This window comes from Desmodus rotundus, chromosome 12 (genome assembly GCF_022682495.2).
Source record: "Desmodus rotundus isolate HL8 chromosome 12, HLdesRot8A.1, whole genome shotgun sequence".
NCBI lineage: Eukaryota > Metazoa > Chordata > Mammalia > Chiroptera > Phyllostomidae > Desmodus > Desmodus rotundus.
In genome coordinates, this window is record NC_071398.1 from 92693286 (window position 1) to 92706655 (window position 13370).

At 42.5% G+C, this 13370-nt stretch overlaps 1 protein-coding gene across 10 annotated transcripts in view; it reads left to right on the plus strand.

Moving 5' to 3' along the window:
• ABL2 (ABL proto-oncogene 2, non-receptor tyrosine kinase) overlaps window positions 1–13370 on the plus strand; it is a 96132-nt gene that overhangs the window by 66763 nt on the left and 15999 nt on the right. For all 10 annotated transcript variants that reach the window (XM_053916054.1, XM_053916057.1, XM_053916055.1 and 7 more), the window contains 5 exons: window positions 877–1047; window positions 4444–4739; window positions 10069–10341; window positions 12021–12105; window positions 13085–13262. In XM_053916054.1, coding sequence (XP_053772029.1) covers window positions 877–1047; window positions 4444–4739; window positions 10069–10341; window positions 12021–12105; window positions 13085–13262 — 1003 coding nt within the window. The remainder of the gene's footprint in view (window positions 1–876; window positions 1048–4443; window positions 4740–10068; window positions 10342–12020; window positions 12106–13084; window positions 13263–13370) is intronic.

Consider the following 13370-nt stretch of genomic DNA (forward strand, 5'->3'; position numbering starts at 1 on the left):
GGAGTCACCTGTTTGTGCAGTGTGACTGAACTCGGCAGCCGTGAACCCTGGGGAAGGAACCAGGTCTACAAGGCTTCCACCATCACACGTGGTGGAAACTAAGTCAGTGTCCATTGTTGGTGGTATTTTCTAGAGCTTTCAGTTGAGTTAATGTTTTATAAAAATGTGCCACCTAGGAAAATAAAATAAGGTAGAATTTTTTTTTTCATTAGAACAGCGATGGCAAGCTATTATATAGACAGTGCATGGTAAACAAAGGTGTTTTGGAGTGGTGAGAACGTTTTGCATTAAACCAGAACATCTGTTGTTTAACAGATAATTTTAGTGGGTTTTTTTTTTCTAGAAGCACTATTTTTACATGTAAATGGAGGGTCTGGATTTATACAATATGTGTATATTTCTTAAAATCTGTTATCTTTCCACAATTTTTTTCTACAAAGAGAGTAAAGGAAGGAGGGTGGTTAGGGAAGACTTATAAAACATAACTGTTCCCTCTTAAAACCACCACTACAGTATAATATCTTGTATTTTTATAAAACAAATTGCCAGTTCTTTTTGAGATTTTTTTTTTTTCATTTTAAGAAAACTGTGTTTCTCCTATTCATTTCTGGATTTGGTCAGTGAATATAAATCACGATTAAATGTGTCCTTATGTGATCTCTATCTTGGTATGTTTTCAACAAGTAGTCTTCTCTTATGTTTAGGAGAACATTCTCATTCTTCTCATTCTTCATGATTTCACAGCTCTATGGTTTTGTTCCTCCCTGGAGCCATCCATATGTGCCAGCAGCTAAAATACTGTGTATGTACTGAATTCAAATGAATTTCCAGCTCTTGAACTTACCATGAATTCCTTTCTCTCCTTCTGTCTTTCAGAAGCCTTGCACCGCCCTTATGGTTGTGATGTTGAACCCCAGGCACTGAACGAGGCCATCAGGTGGAGCTCCAAGGAGAACTTGCTGGGAGCCACTGAGAGTGACCCTAATCTCTTTGTTGCACTTTATGATTTTGTAGCAAGTGGTGATAACACACTCAGCATCACTAAAGGTGAGCTTCTGAGTAACATCCTCTCACTTTTCAGTTTTCATTAGTGGTTAGGAAATAAAGGGTCTGTTCTAGATTCCATATCACCTGAAATTAACCAGGTGCCCTGAGCCCAGATTCTTTGGGGTCATAATGGTCCTTTTTTTTCCTTAACTGTGTATGGAATAATGCCACTTTGTCTAGTTTATAGGGCTTATTAAGGATAAAATGAAATAAAGTACTTTAGAAAAAACACCACACAATACATACATAAACAGTCCTCATTCTCAGAATTTGTACTATATGTAATAGGCCAGCATTCATCTGCCACAAAGGGAAGGCTCACCGGACATCTCCTCTCCTTGGCTGTGGCTGAGTCACGCTTCCAGACCCCAGCACTACTGGAAGTGTTGTCTGTGGCTGACTGCCTGAGAACTGTTGGTACCAGTTTGCAGTGTGATCAAGAACTTGCGCCCAAAATGTAAACCAACTTCATCCCTAAGTACAGTATTTATTGTTTAATTCTGCTGACATTTTCTTTTTTTGGAGCAAGACTTCCGGTTTGAGGAAAGCAGTCTCATGATGATTCCCAGTGTGGTGCAGGCCTCTTATCTGGCTGTGGGTGTCCGCTCTGGGCAGCACTGACCTGGACATGCGCTGTCTACGAGCGTTAGTGAGAGGGGTAGTAGGAAGGGTGTCTCCTCTGGTAATCCTCCAGGCTCGTAGTTTATTTCAGTAGTAAGTTCTTACAAAAGGGAACACTAAGAACACGCCCAGATAAAATCATCCATTGTTGGTATTCTGAACAAGGACAGAAAATACGAACTTTGAGAAAGAAGCAGAAGTGTGGGACACTGCCATTGTATGTGTAAATTGCATTGCTAGTTTGCTTAAGCTTGTTCTCGTCTTTTGAACCTATGAAAGCGTCCTGCTGGGAAAAATTAATTTCGAGAGAATTTTTAACTAAATGAAATTGTAACGTGTAAATGATTTGTCAAACATAAACTATTTATTTGTAAGCTTCAGGATGAGGTTTTAAATGGGAGTGGGTATGCCAAATTAAGAAGACAGGCCTCCAATCAAGGACTGTTACTCTTAAGTAAAACTTTCATGTATGTCAGTTTTTTAAATCCAACCAGATTCATCAAAAGCAGAGATGCTTAAAACCGAGTTTCTCAAACCAGGGTGCAAATAAGCCCCAGAGAGGGTGTGATGGCGTGTGTGCACTGAGAGGCACAGGGGAGGAGGAAGGTGTGTTGTCTCCTGGTGTCAGTTTACTTACAGGTTTCGGGTGGTTTGGGGGCTGGGATGGTGAAGGGGTGTGTGTGTGGTGTGTATTTATGCATTGGGAGGAAATTTTTACACACAATTTTAGGATAAAAGAAAGAACATCATAGAAATTTTATACTTTGTGGTAGTTTCTTTGGGCTCCAACAGACCCTTACACCTTGAGCGGTACTTCAGTGGAGAAGTTTGTGAAGCTATGACTTAGAACATTCTTTCCTAGATAAATTTGCATGTCAGTATTTTCCAAGATAGCTCAGCCACCGAGGAAGCATCGATAAAATTTGTTGAGTTCTCCGTTACCAGGGACGGCAGCCGCTAGTGTGCAGCTCAAGGAGTGGGATTCCTTTGCCTACGGCCAACAGGGCGTCTTGTAAAACCCGTGAAATGCCAGGTTTTTACATCAGGTTCTTCTTACTGTAAGATGATGTCACGCTAAAGCTGTTTTATTATTTTAAAGACAAAATATATTTTAAAAATACAATACTTTTTTTACTTCCTTTTTCTTCAAAGGTGGTATTTTGTCTGAATTAAAAAAAAAAATGTTTTCCCAGGATTCCTCTGTCAATAGAGCCAATATTTTCTATTCCCACCAGTCCATACCTCTGTCAGTTTCCTTCCAGAGTAGGAAATTCTCCTCCTAACTTCCAGGAAGAGATGAAGACAGACAAAAACCTGGGGTGTTTCACTGTACCCTAATTGTGATGACCTGTCACTCCCAGTTCTTGATAAGGAAGCAGCGGTAATACAGTTAGTAAAGTACTTAGTGTTTACTTCTTCCAGCTTTTTGTGGAGTAAAGTAGAAAAGCTACAGAGCAAGTTTTTTCTTTTTTTTTCTAGCAGTATGAGGTTTTTTTTCCTGTGCCTTTCTGCCATCATACCACCCGCACTCCTACCTATCTGTACATATGTATGTTTCATATATATAATTAAAATGTGTGTGAGTCCATACTCCTGTGTTTTTTCTCATTGAGTGTCACATATCCAGGTGTCTTGGGGGAGATAGTGAGTTTTTCCTCGATAGTTTTTGCCTGGTAACCACTGGGCAAGCGCTTTTGATTGACTGGTTTTTCCTGCTGCCCTGCACTGAGAAGTTAGTGGGGAGAGAAGTGGGGAGGAAGGCTCGCGTCTCTCAGAGTTGGGGGCCTGCGGCCTTAGAGTAATCGGTTCGGGTACCAGGTGTTGCTGGGGACAGCCCTTTCGCCTTCCCTGATCTGTCTGTGCTGCAAGTGCAGTGGCAAGGTGCCTGCTGGTGGAGCCCGAAGGTGTCCACGGCTCTGATGGAGCAGTCAGGGACGTCGGAGTCAGTGGCAGAGATACTCTGAGTAACTCGAATCTTCTGTTCCAACATCGGACTCAGGTCCCTTTCCCACACACTAATTTTAGCGGACTGGGTAGGAGTGACTCATTCTTGGGGGGGAATGGGAGGGAAACTGGGGAACTAGAACTATTTAAAGCTTGAGTCCTGGAAAAGACTGTGCTTTGGGAGTCCTCACTGCTCATCTCCCATCCTCCAAACAGTTTTCTTTCTGAAAACATTGCGAAAAGGTCTGTGGTCTATGCTTTTGTGTTTTTATATTGATGGTTTTGTTGCCTTGGCATCAAGTGAAATTTAGAAATAGTGTTGTGTTTCATTTAGAAATAACATTCTATTTCCCATGGCTTATCCCTAATTAATCCTTGATTGCCTGTTAATATTGAACCATGTATAAGAGACACAGCTTGACAAACTGTTTTGGGGGGAAAATGAATTTTATTTATTTATTTTCTTGAAAGGTGAGGCTGTGTCATTTTCCAGGCATATGAGTAACTTTATATCCTTGTATTCCACCTTACTACCATACATGGAGTTTTTTAAAGACATTTTTTTTAGTTGGTGTAAAAATCTCTTAAAACCTGTACGTAGTAAATGCCAGAATGCTGCTTCTAGCTATGCTGCTTTTGTTTAAGGTACAAGCTAAGATCAGCGAGGATGTGATGAACAGTCAGGTTGGTTTTAATTATTTAGAAAAATGTGTTGGTATGAAAGTTCCTGATTCATTTTTCTGTGAGTTTAAAGTTTGACCATAGACTGCTTTTATTCGAGATAAAGTCTTAACATCTTCTCTTTCATTCTGTGATGACTTTCATGGCTAGGTGAAAAGCTACGAGTCCTTGGTTACAACCAGAATGGTGAGTGGAGTGAAGTTCGCTCTAAGAATGGCCAAGGTTGGGTGCCAAGCAACTACATCACCCCTGTAAACAGTCTGGAAAAACATTCCTGGTACCACGGACCTGTGTCACGCAGTGCCGCAGAGTATCTGCTCAGCAGTTTGATCAATGGCAGCTTCCTGGTGCGAGAAAGCGAGAGCAGCCCCGGGCAGCTGTCCATCTCGCTCAGGTACGAGGGGCGTGTGTACCACTACAGGATCAATACCACCACAGATGGCAAGGTAAGACTGGCGACCGCCTCCAGGTGTGGGCTGGTGCTCTTTAGAAAATACACTCAGAATGAATGAAGAATGCAGTTTTTATGTCTGACATGAAAGAAAATAACCACTGATGTGAGTTTGGGCTATTTGTCATGTTACAGAGAGCTTACTCTTTTCAAAAGAATATGGTCATGGAAATCTAAAACAGTATTACAGCCCTGACTGGTGTGGCTCAGTTGGTTGGGCGTTGTTCCATAGAATGAAAGGTCGCCGGTTCAAGTCCCAGTCAGGGCACATGCCTGGGTTGCGAATTCGGTTCCTGGTGGGGGCATGTACAAGAGGCAGCTAATCAATGTATCTCTCCCTCCCTTCCTCTCTCTCTAAAAATAAATAAATAAAATCTTTTAAAAAATAAATAAAAAATAAAACAGTATTATTGTAATAGTTTAATGATGAGCTAGATGGGAAGAACAATGAAGGAAATTGCTGGGTAAGTTAGCTGTTCTAATTGTTAATATATAAATAGACACATACACATCTAATACATTATGAAGAATTTATGAATTAAACCTTGTATCTGAAAATGATAATAATCTGTACCACAAAGTTCACAGAGTAAGAATTTAGGCTTCTAAGACGAGTATTGGTCATTAATATTTGTTAATGTAAATAGATAAATCATTTAGCAGTTCACACATTGGGAAAGACCAGCTGGTTTAGCGTGGTTGTGTTAGAATGGAACTGTTTCACTTTATAAACTATAAAGCATGGGCTTATGGCAGTACTTCTGTTGAACAGTAAATGTAGACTGGATCAGTTTTTCCATTCTTTTCCTCGCTGTGATGTGTACAGTAGAGGGAAAGCACAGGCTTGGGAGCAGGCAGACCTGGTTTGCTGTGTAACTCCACCATTTTTTATACAATGGTGGGGCCTTACATAAGCCTCAGTTTCCCATCCTACTTTATTGGATCCTTGTGAGGTTTAAGTGAAATAACTTCCATAAAGCAGAATGGCTGGTACAAAATAGGAAATAAGAAAATTATGAATTCTCTTTCACTCCACCTTTAGACATATTGTCTCTTTTTCTTAAGTTATATTTTATTGTTTATGCTATTATAGTTGTCCCAGTTTTCCCCTTTTTGTCCCCTTCTACCTGCCACCCGCTCCCTCAATCCCCACACTGTTGTCCATGTCCATGGGTCCTGCATGCGTGTTCTTTGGCTACTCTGTTCCCTATGCTGTACTTTACATCCCCATGACTGTTCTGTGACTTCCAATTTGTGCTTCTTAATCCCTCACCTTTTTCACCCATGGCCCCATCTCCCCTCCCATCTGGCAACTATCAAAACATCCTTTGTATCTGTGATTCTGTCTCTGTTCTGTTTGTTTGTTTATTTTGTTTTTTAGACTCAGTTGTTGATAGATATATATTTTTTGCCATTTTATTGTTCATATTTTTGATCTCCTTCAAGAAGACCCTTTAACATTTCATATACTACTGGTTGGTGGTGGTGAACTCCTTTAGCCTTTTTCCTATCAGGGAAGCTTTTTATTTGTCCTTCAATTCTAAATGATGCTTTTGCTGGGTAGAGTAATCTTGGTTGTTGGTCCTAGCTTTTCATCACTTTGAGTATTTCTTGCTGATCCTTTCTTAGCCTGCAAAGTTTCTTTTGAGAAATCAGCTAAATCTTATGGGGGCTCCCCTGTGAATAACTAATCGCTTTACTTATGTTGCTTTTTTTAAGATTCTCTCTTTATCTTTAACCTGTGGCATTTTAATTGTGAGTGTCTGTGTGAGCCTCTTTGGGTCCTTATTGTCTGGGACTCTGTGTGCTTCCTGTACTTGTATGTCTCATTTCCTTCACCAAATTAGGGACTTTTTCTTTCATTATTTTTTCAAATAGGTTTCCAATGTCTCGTTCTTTTCTCCTTCCAGCACCCCTGTGATGTGAGTGTTGGAGTGCTTGAAGTTGTCCCAGAGGCTCCTTTCACTAGCCTCATTTTTTGGATTCCTTTTTCTTCTTGTTCTTATTGGTTGTGTTTTGCTTCCTTATGTTCCAAATTGCTGATTCTGTTCTCAGCCTCATCCACTCTATTGTTGATTCCCTGTAGATTGTTCTTTATTTCAATTAGTGTATCCTTCATTTCTGACTGATTTTTTTAATGCTTTTAGGTCCTCACCGAAGTTGCTTGAGCATCCTTATAACCAGTGTTTTGACCTCTGCATCTGATAGATTGCTCTTCTCTATTTTGTTTAGCTGCTTTTGTGGAGTTTTGTTCTGTTCTTATGTTTGGGCCATGTTTCTGTCTCCTCATTTTGGCAGCCTCCCTGTGTTTGTTTCTATGTATTAGGTAGAGCTACTATGTCTCCCAGGCTTGATAGAGTGGCTGAATGTAGTAGGTGTCCTATTGGGTCCAGTGGTGCGACCTCCCCTATCACTCAAGCTGGGTACTCGAGGTGCCCCCACTGTGTGGACTGTGTACATCCTCCTCTTGTAGTTGAGCATTGACTGCTGTTGGCACATGTAAGGTCAGCCACTGCCTGTGTTCTGTCCGGAGTCATACACCACTAGCTACAAAGTGATCTGCAGACAGCTGTTAATTGTGCTGGGCTTGGAGGTAGGTGCCCAGGAGAGGCTAAGCTTTGAACCAAAGCCAGCTGCTGCTAGTGCCAAGCCTGGGGCATCCTAGAGAGAGTTATGGGGCTCACTGAAGCCAGATGCCTCTAGTTTGAGAGAATTTAGGAAAATCTAAAGTATGGGCCAAGACAAGCTATTCATATGAAAAAGCCACTAGAAACAGCTTGGGTGGGTCTGAAAGTTGGGTAGGGCAGGGCCTAAGGGTGTCACCAGGGTGGGGCAAACAGCATGAGCCAGGTTGATGGAATCTCAGATATGGCTCTGTGGCTTTGTCAGGCGAGGGCTCAGAAAAGGCTAAATGGGTCTCTGCCAGCAATTCTGTCTGGGAGAAAGCTGCCCCCCGCTCTCACCCTGATGCCAGACACTTCAGCTCCTCCACATATGTCTGTGGTGCCTTTCAATCTGCTGCCCTGGTGCTGGAACTCAGAGGGAGTGAGTGCGGTAAGTCTGTGTGCAGGCCCTCTAAGAGGAACTGCCTGGGATTCCAGCAGTTTCTGTCTTCCACAGCCTCAATCCCCACTGGTTATTACAGCCAGAAGTTACAGAGACTTATCTTCCTGGCACTGGAACCCTGGGCTGGGGGGACTGGGGTGGGACTGAGACCCCTGCTCCTGAGATCTCTCTCCCAATTTTTATCTGTCACACATGGGTGTGGGACCAGCCCATTCTGCGTCTCCACCCCGCCTACCAGTCTTGATGTGGTGCTGTAATTCCGTAATTGTAGGACTTCCATTCAGCTCAATTTCCGATGGTTCTGAATGCTGGTTGTTCTATAGTTTAATTATACTTTTGATGTGGTTGTGTGAGGTGGTGGCTGTGTTTACCTACACTGCCATCTTGACTGGAAGTGTCCCATACTGTGTCTTGACAAAACCAAATAGAATGAGATAAGTAATAATGTAGGAGAGACCCAGCAGCTCCACTTCTGGTTATATGCCTAGGAGAAATGAGTACACGTACGTACAGAAGGCATGTACAGGAATGTTCACAGCAGCTTTAGTTGAAATAGCCCCAGACTAGAAACTCTCAACTGTCTAGCACTAGTAGACTGAATTAATAAATTATGGTATGTTTATAAAATGCAATCTCATACAACAACAGAGATGAACACAGTATTGACATATACACATCAGGAGAACTATGGCGCTATAGCTGCCTGCTTTTGTAAATAAAAATTTATGGAATGTAGCCACACACGTTTGTTTGTGTATTGTCCACGGCTGCTTTCTCATTATTACAGCAAATTTGAGTAGTAGCAACAGATATGCAGTGGTCACAAGCCTGAAGTATTTAGTGTCTGGTCCTTTACAGAGAAGTGTGCTGATTCATAGATGAGTCTCACTCACGTAAAGCTGAGTGAAAGGGATTAGCATTTGCAGGGGGTGGGGCGTGGGAATGACTGGTGTGGGGATGGGGTTTCTTTGTGAGGTGATGGAAAGGTTCTAGAGTTAGATAGGGCTAATGGTTGGACGGCCCAGTGAATATACTGAAACTAGTGAATTTACACTTGAAAACGGTGAGTTTTATGGTATCTGAATTGTATCACAATAAACAAAAGTTGAGCGGTCCAGTTTCTAAACAGAAGTCTTGGACAAATAGATACTGTTTCTGACTCTATTAACATTTTAATGCTGTAAAATACCATGTGAATCTCTTAAAATTCTGACATTCTACAGCCTGTACAAGACATACTGGGGTTTTTTATGTTTTACTTCTGATTTAAGATTTAGGTTTTTTAAGTGTATTTTTGCCCTGAATTAAGTGTTAATTTGATGAAAACTCTGCTTTTAAAATCATCACTCAGTGGGTTCTAATAAATTAAACTTGGGAAAAAAGTGGAGTCAAAGAAAGCAGACACAAAACAGCACATCCAAGACGCTCCCTTTGCACGGAGTTCAGAAGCAGGCAAAGCCGGTCTAAGGTGTTTGCGGTCAGCAGCACGGCCCCTCTGTGGGGCGACTAGCTGGGAGAGCAGGAGGGGAGCTGCTGGGTGCTGGCAAGGTTACGGTGCTCAGGGTGGGCGGGATATATTAGCATGGGTGAGTCTGTTCTATAAAAATCAGCAATTCTCCCTTTAGTAATCATATACTTTGCTGTACACAACAAAAGTTTCTTTTAAAAAAAGTAAATAAATTAGCTCCCTTGGGAGATAAGACCCAAAGACTGCTATCTTGCTTTACACTTACTGCATATCACAAATTAACTACTGTTTTGTTAACAGAATCTCTGAAAAGCACATCCTAATCAAACAAAAGTTATAAGATATTTGAATACCCTCACTCTACCCCCAAAAATCTAAATCAGTGGTTTTCAAGTTATGTTCTGTGCAAGATTCTGCAGGCGTATTTGATAAACTCACAGGAGGCCAAGGTCCCTCTTGCCTGCTGTAATCCGAGAGCCTCTTCCTTTATTTGTCTAATGTGCGTGGGTTCCACAGGCTTCATGCTGAAAAAGGATTTGGAGACCAGTGATCCTGATGATCCAGAGAGGTGTCTTGGGAGTTTTTCCCCAAGACTAGAGCTAACTTGGGAAGCACGGGAAGCATGGCTGAAGTACGGTTAAACCGAATGGAGTTCTGTGTGTTCCCTTGCCATCATCATCTCGTCCTTTCAGTGGCATCCTAGCTTTGTATCTTCAGACCCGTGAGGTACGACAAAACTTTCTGATCTCTTCTCAAGTTGGTTTAGCTTCTCTCCTGCCTTTCTCACCAGGTGTATGTGACCACTGAGAGCCGCTTCAGCACCTTGGCAGAGCTTGTCCACCATCACTCCACAGTGGCTGATGGGCTGGTGACAACATTGCACTACCCCGCACCCAAGTGTAACAAGCCCACGGTTTACGGCGTGTCCCCCATCCATGACAAATGGGAGATGGAACGAACAGATATTACCATGAAGCACAAACTCGGGGGTGGTCAGTATGGAGAGGTTTACGTTGGCGTCTGGAAGAAATACAGCTTGACAGTTGCTGTGAAAACATTGAAGGTGGGTTGCTGAAAATTACATTTTTGGGCATCTTTTTCTTTTGTGCTGAATCACTTGAAGATACCAGTGCACCCTCCTTTAACTTTGGAACAGTTGCTACCCACTGGTGCCAAGCACACGTGAGCAAATTGTGATGATCAACCCTCGTGCCATTGCTGGCAGTGCAGGGGCTGGTTATTCCCTGCAGCGCTGCAGAGCCCACGTGCGGGGAGGTCTGTCTGTCTGTCTGTTTCTCCCCCCTCCCCGTCTTTTCCTCTCCCTCTCTCCCTTCTCACTCTCTCCCCTTCACCTCTTGCTCCCCCATCTTCCTGACAATAGATCACCTCTTGTTCTTAATATTCACAGAAGTCTTTCCTGATGCCATGCTCTCTTTAAGCATCCTGGTATCAAAATACAGGCTTGTCACTCATCCTGTTCTCTGCAGGTTCTCCTGCATGCCTCTGGCTTGGCCATATCACTTGTAAGGGCTGCTCTTCGGCTGCGAGTCGTGGTCTGTTCTCTTTAGCAAGCATTTATTAAGCATATTCTGAGTGTGCAACAATATTTAAGGCCTTGCAAACATGCAGTGCTCCCTAGGGAATTTATCAGGAAGACCAAACATGTGAACAGCTAACTGTTCTGTCTTCTCTTTCAAAGCTGAGCTATCTCAGGAAGTAGAATATCAGAACTGAGTTATTCAAGTCTCAGTGTGTGTTTCAGTTGATAAGATGTGCCGACTGAATTTTGCTCACCCTGCTAAGTCTTAGTTGTTTCAAATATTGTATAAATTTAAGGATATTTTTCTTTTTTTTAAAGATTTTATTTATTTATTTTTAGAAAGAGGGAAGGGGAGGGAGAAAGAGAAGGAGAGGGAGAGAAACATTGATCAGTTGCCTCTCACACATCCCCATCTGGGGACCTGGCCCACAACCCAGGCCTGAGTCCTGACCGAGAATCAAACCTGTGACCTTCCAGTTTACAGGCTGGCGCTCAATCCACTGAGCCACACCAGACAGGGCAACATTTTTCTTTCCTAATTGGACTTCTGTAGAACATACTAGGTTATAAAATTTCTTAACATATGTATTAAAATATTCAAAAGATGTTCCTCCCACCCCTTTTTAAATTCAGAGTTAATGAAGGGGTATGTTTATTGTAGTCATGGCAGGGGCTCAGATGGGACATTAAAATTCATCGAATTGATGGCTAGTGAGAATGTTTCAAATATTGTCAACCTCACTTTTCAATCTTTTTCTCTCTCTCGTCCCTCCCCGCACCACTTTTTTCCTTTGTACTGAATTTATTGGGCTGACACTGGGTAACAAAGCTCTACAGGTTACAGGCGAACAGTTCTACAGCACATCATCTGTACTGTGTGTGCCACCCCCTGTCAAGCCTCTGTCCATCACCTGTTATCCCCAGCCCTTCCCCCACCCTCTCTGCAGTCACTATACTGTTGTCCATGTCTCTGAGTTTTCTTTCTCTTTGTTGCTCAATCCCTTAACCCCCCACCCTCCCTGCCACACAGCTGTCAGCCTACTCTCTATGATTCTGTGTCTGTTTTGCTTGTTAGTTCATTAGATTCCACATATGAGTGAAAAAGATGCCCCCTTTTAAAGCTTTATGATTGTGAGTTGACTCAAATGGTTAAGTTGGGGGTTTGTCCCTCTTTTTTCCTTTTTTATTATTCCCCTTTCCAGGAAGACACCATGGAGGTGGAGGAGTTCCTGAAAGAAGCTGCAGTGATGAAGGAAATCAAGCACCCTAATCTGGTGCAACTGTTAGGTGAGGAATCTTGCCTGAACCATAGTCCCTCAAAGATGCTACCCCCTGCTCCCTTAGCTCCAGGTCCGCCTTAGAGTCACCGTGGTAAAAGCTCCAAGTGTGAATTGACTTCAATGAGTGGTGGTTATTTTAATTAGCAAGGTGTGTATTTAAAAGTCGCCCAAGAAACAGTGGCCTGGATAGATTGCAATGTATAAAATGGCCCAGTTTGTGGTAATTGCCCCAGATTCAAAGTTCAGAATTATTCAAAATGATTACAGATCAAAAACTTTCACAAAAATAAAGAGACATTAAACAAAGAGCTGTTGACAAGAAGCATGTTACACATTGTGAGCACACCCATCGGTTTACCTTATAGGCAGGAGATGCTGTGCTCTGGTAGGTGGGCTTCTCAGCTGTTCGGGTCACAGAGAAGCCTGGGTCTGCACCCTTTGCCCTTTTCAAAATAGGGCCACTTTCTTTGGGTGTTCAAATTGAGCCAAACTGTCCCAAAGGGAATTTCTTGTTGGTTCTTTACAGGGACTTTGTCAAGTATTTTTGACTGTGGAAACAATTATAATCTTTTTATGAAGCATTGTTACAGGCTGGGCTCACGGAGTCAACCTATGCACAGTTGAGGTTACTTTCAGATAAGCATTGTTAGTATGCAGTTGGGGTTGAGAATCGTAGGCATATAATAGAGAACTCATGAAATGTTGGTCTTCCTGACCCTTTATGGAATTAATACAAGTGACTCTGCCTTCGCCCAAACAGCAAATACTCCAGTGCATATGAATTTCCAGCAGTAGCTAATGGAAGTAGAGGCTCCCTTATTAACCATCTTCTTAACTCGGCTATATTATTTTCAGGGAATGTGATGGCAAGAAGGGAAAAGATTACTGCCGAATTAGATTTCAAAAGCTGTCAATTGTTTTTGCCAGTGTGGTTTGGAATGTTTGAATATATGGTGATAATGTGAGCTGTATTCTTGAACTGCCAGGCGTGTGTACTTTGGAGCCACCATTTTACATTGTCACTGAATACATGCCGTATGGGAACTTGCTGGATTACCTCCGAGAGTGCAACCGGGAGGAGGTGACTGCGGTCGTGCTGCTGTACATGGCCACGCAGATCTCTTCCGCCATGGAGTACCTGGAGAAGAAAAACTTCATCCACCGGTGGGTAGAACCTGGCGATGGCCTACGATTAACCATGAGGCTACCTCGCTTGTCGTGCAAATAAAGGGAAGGATGTGAGAACTTCCCAGAAATCTTCAGATGATTCAG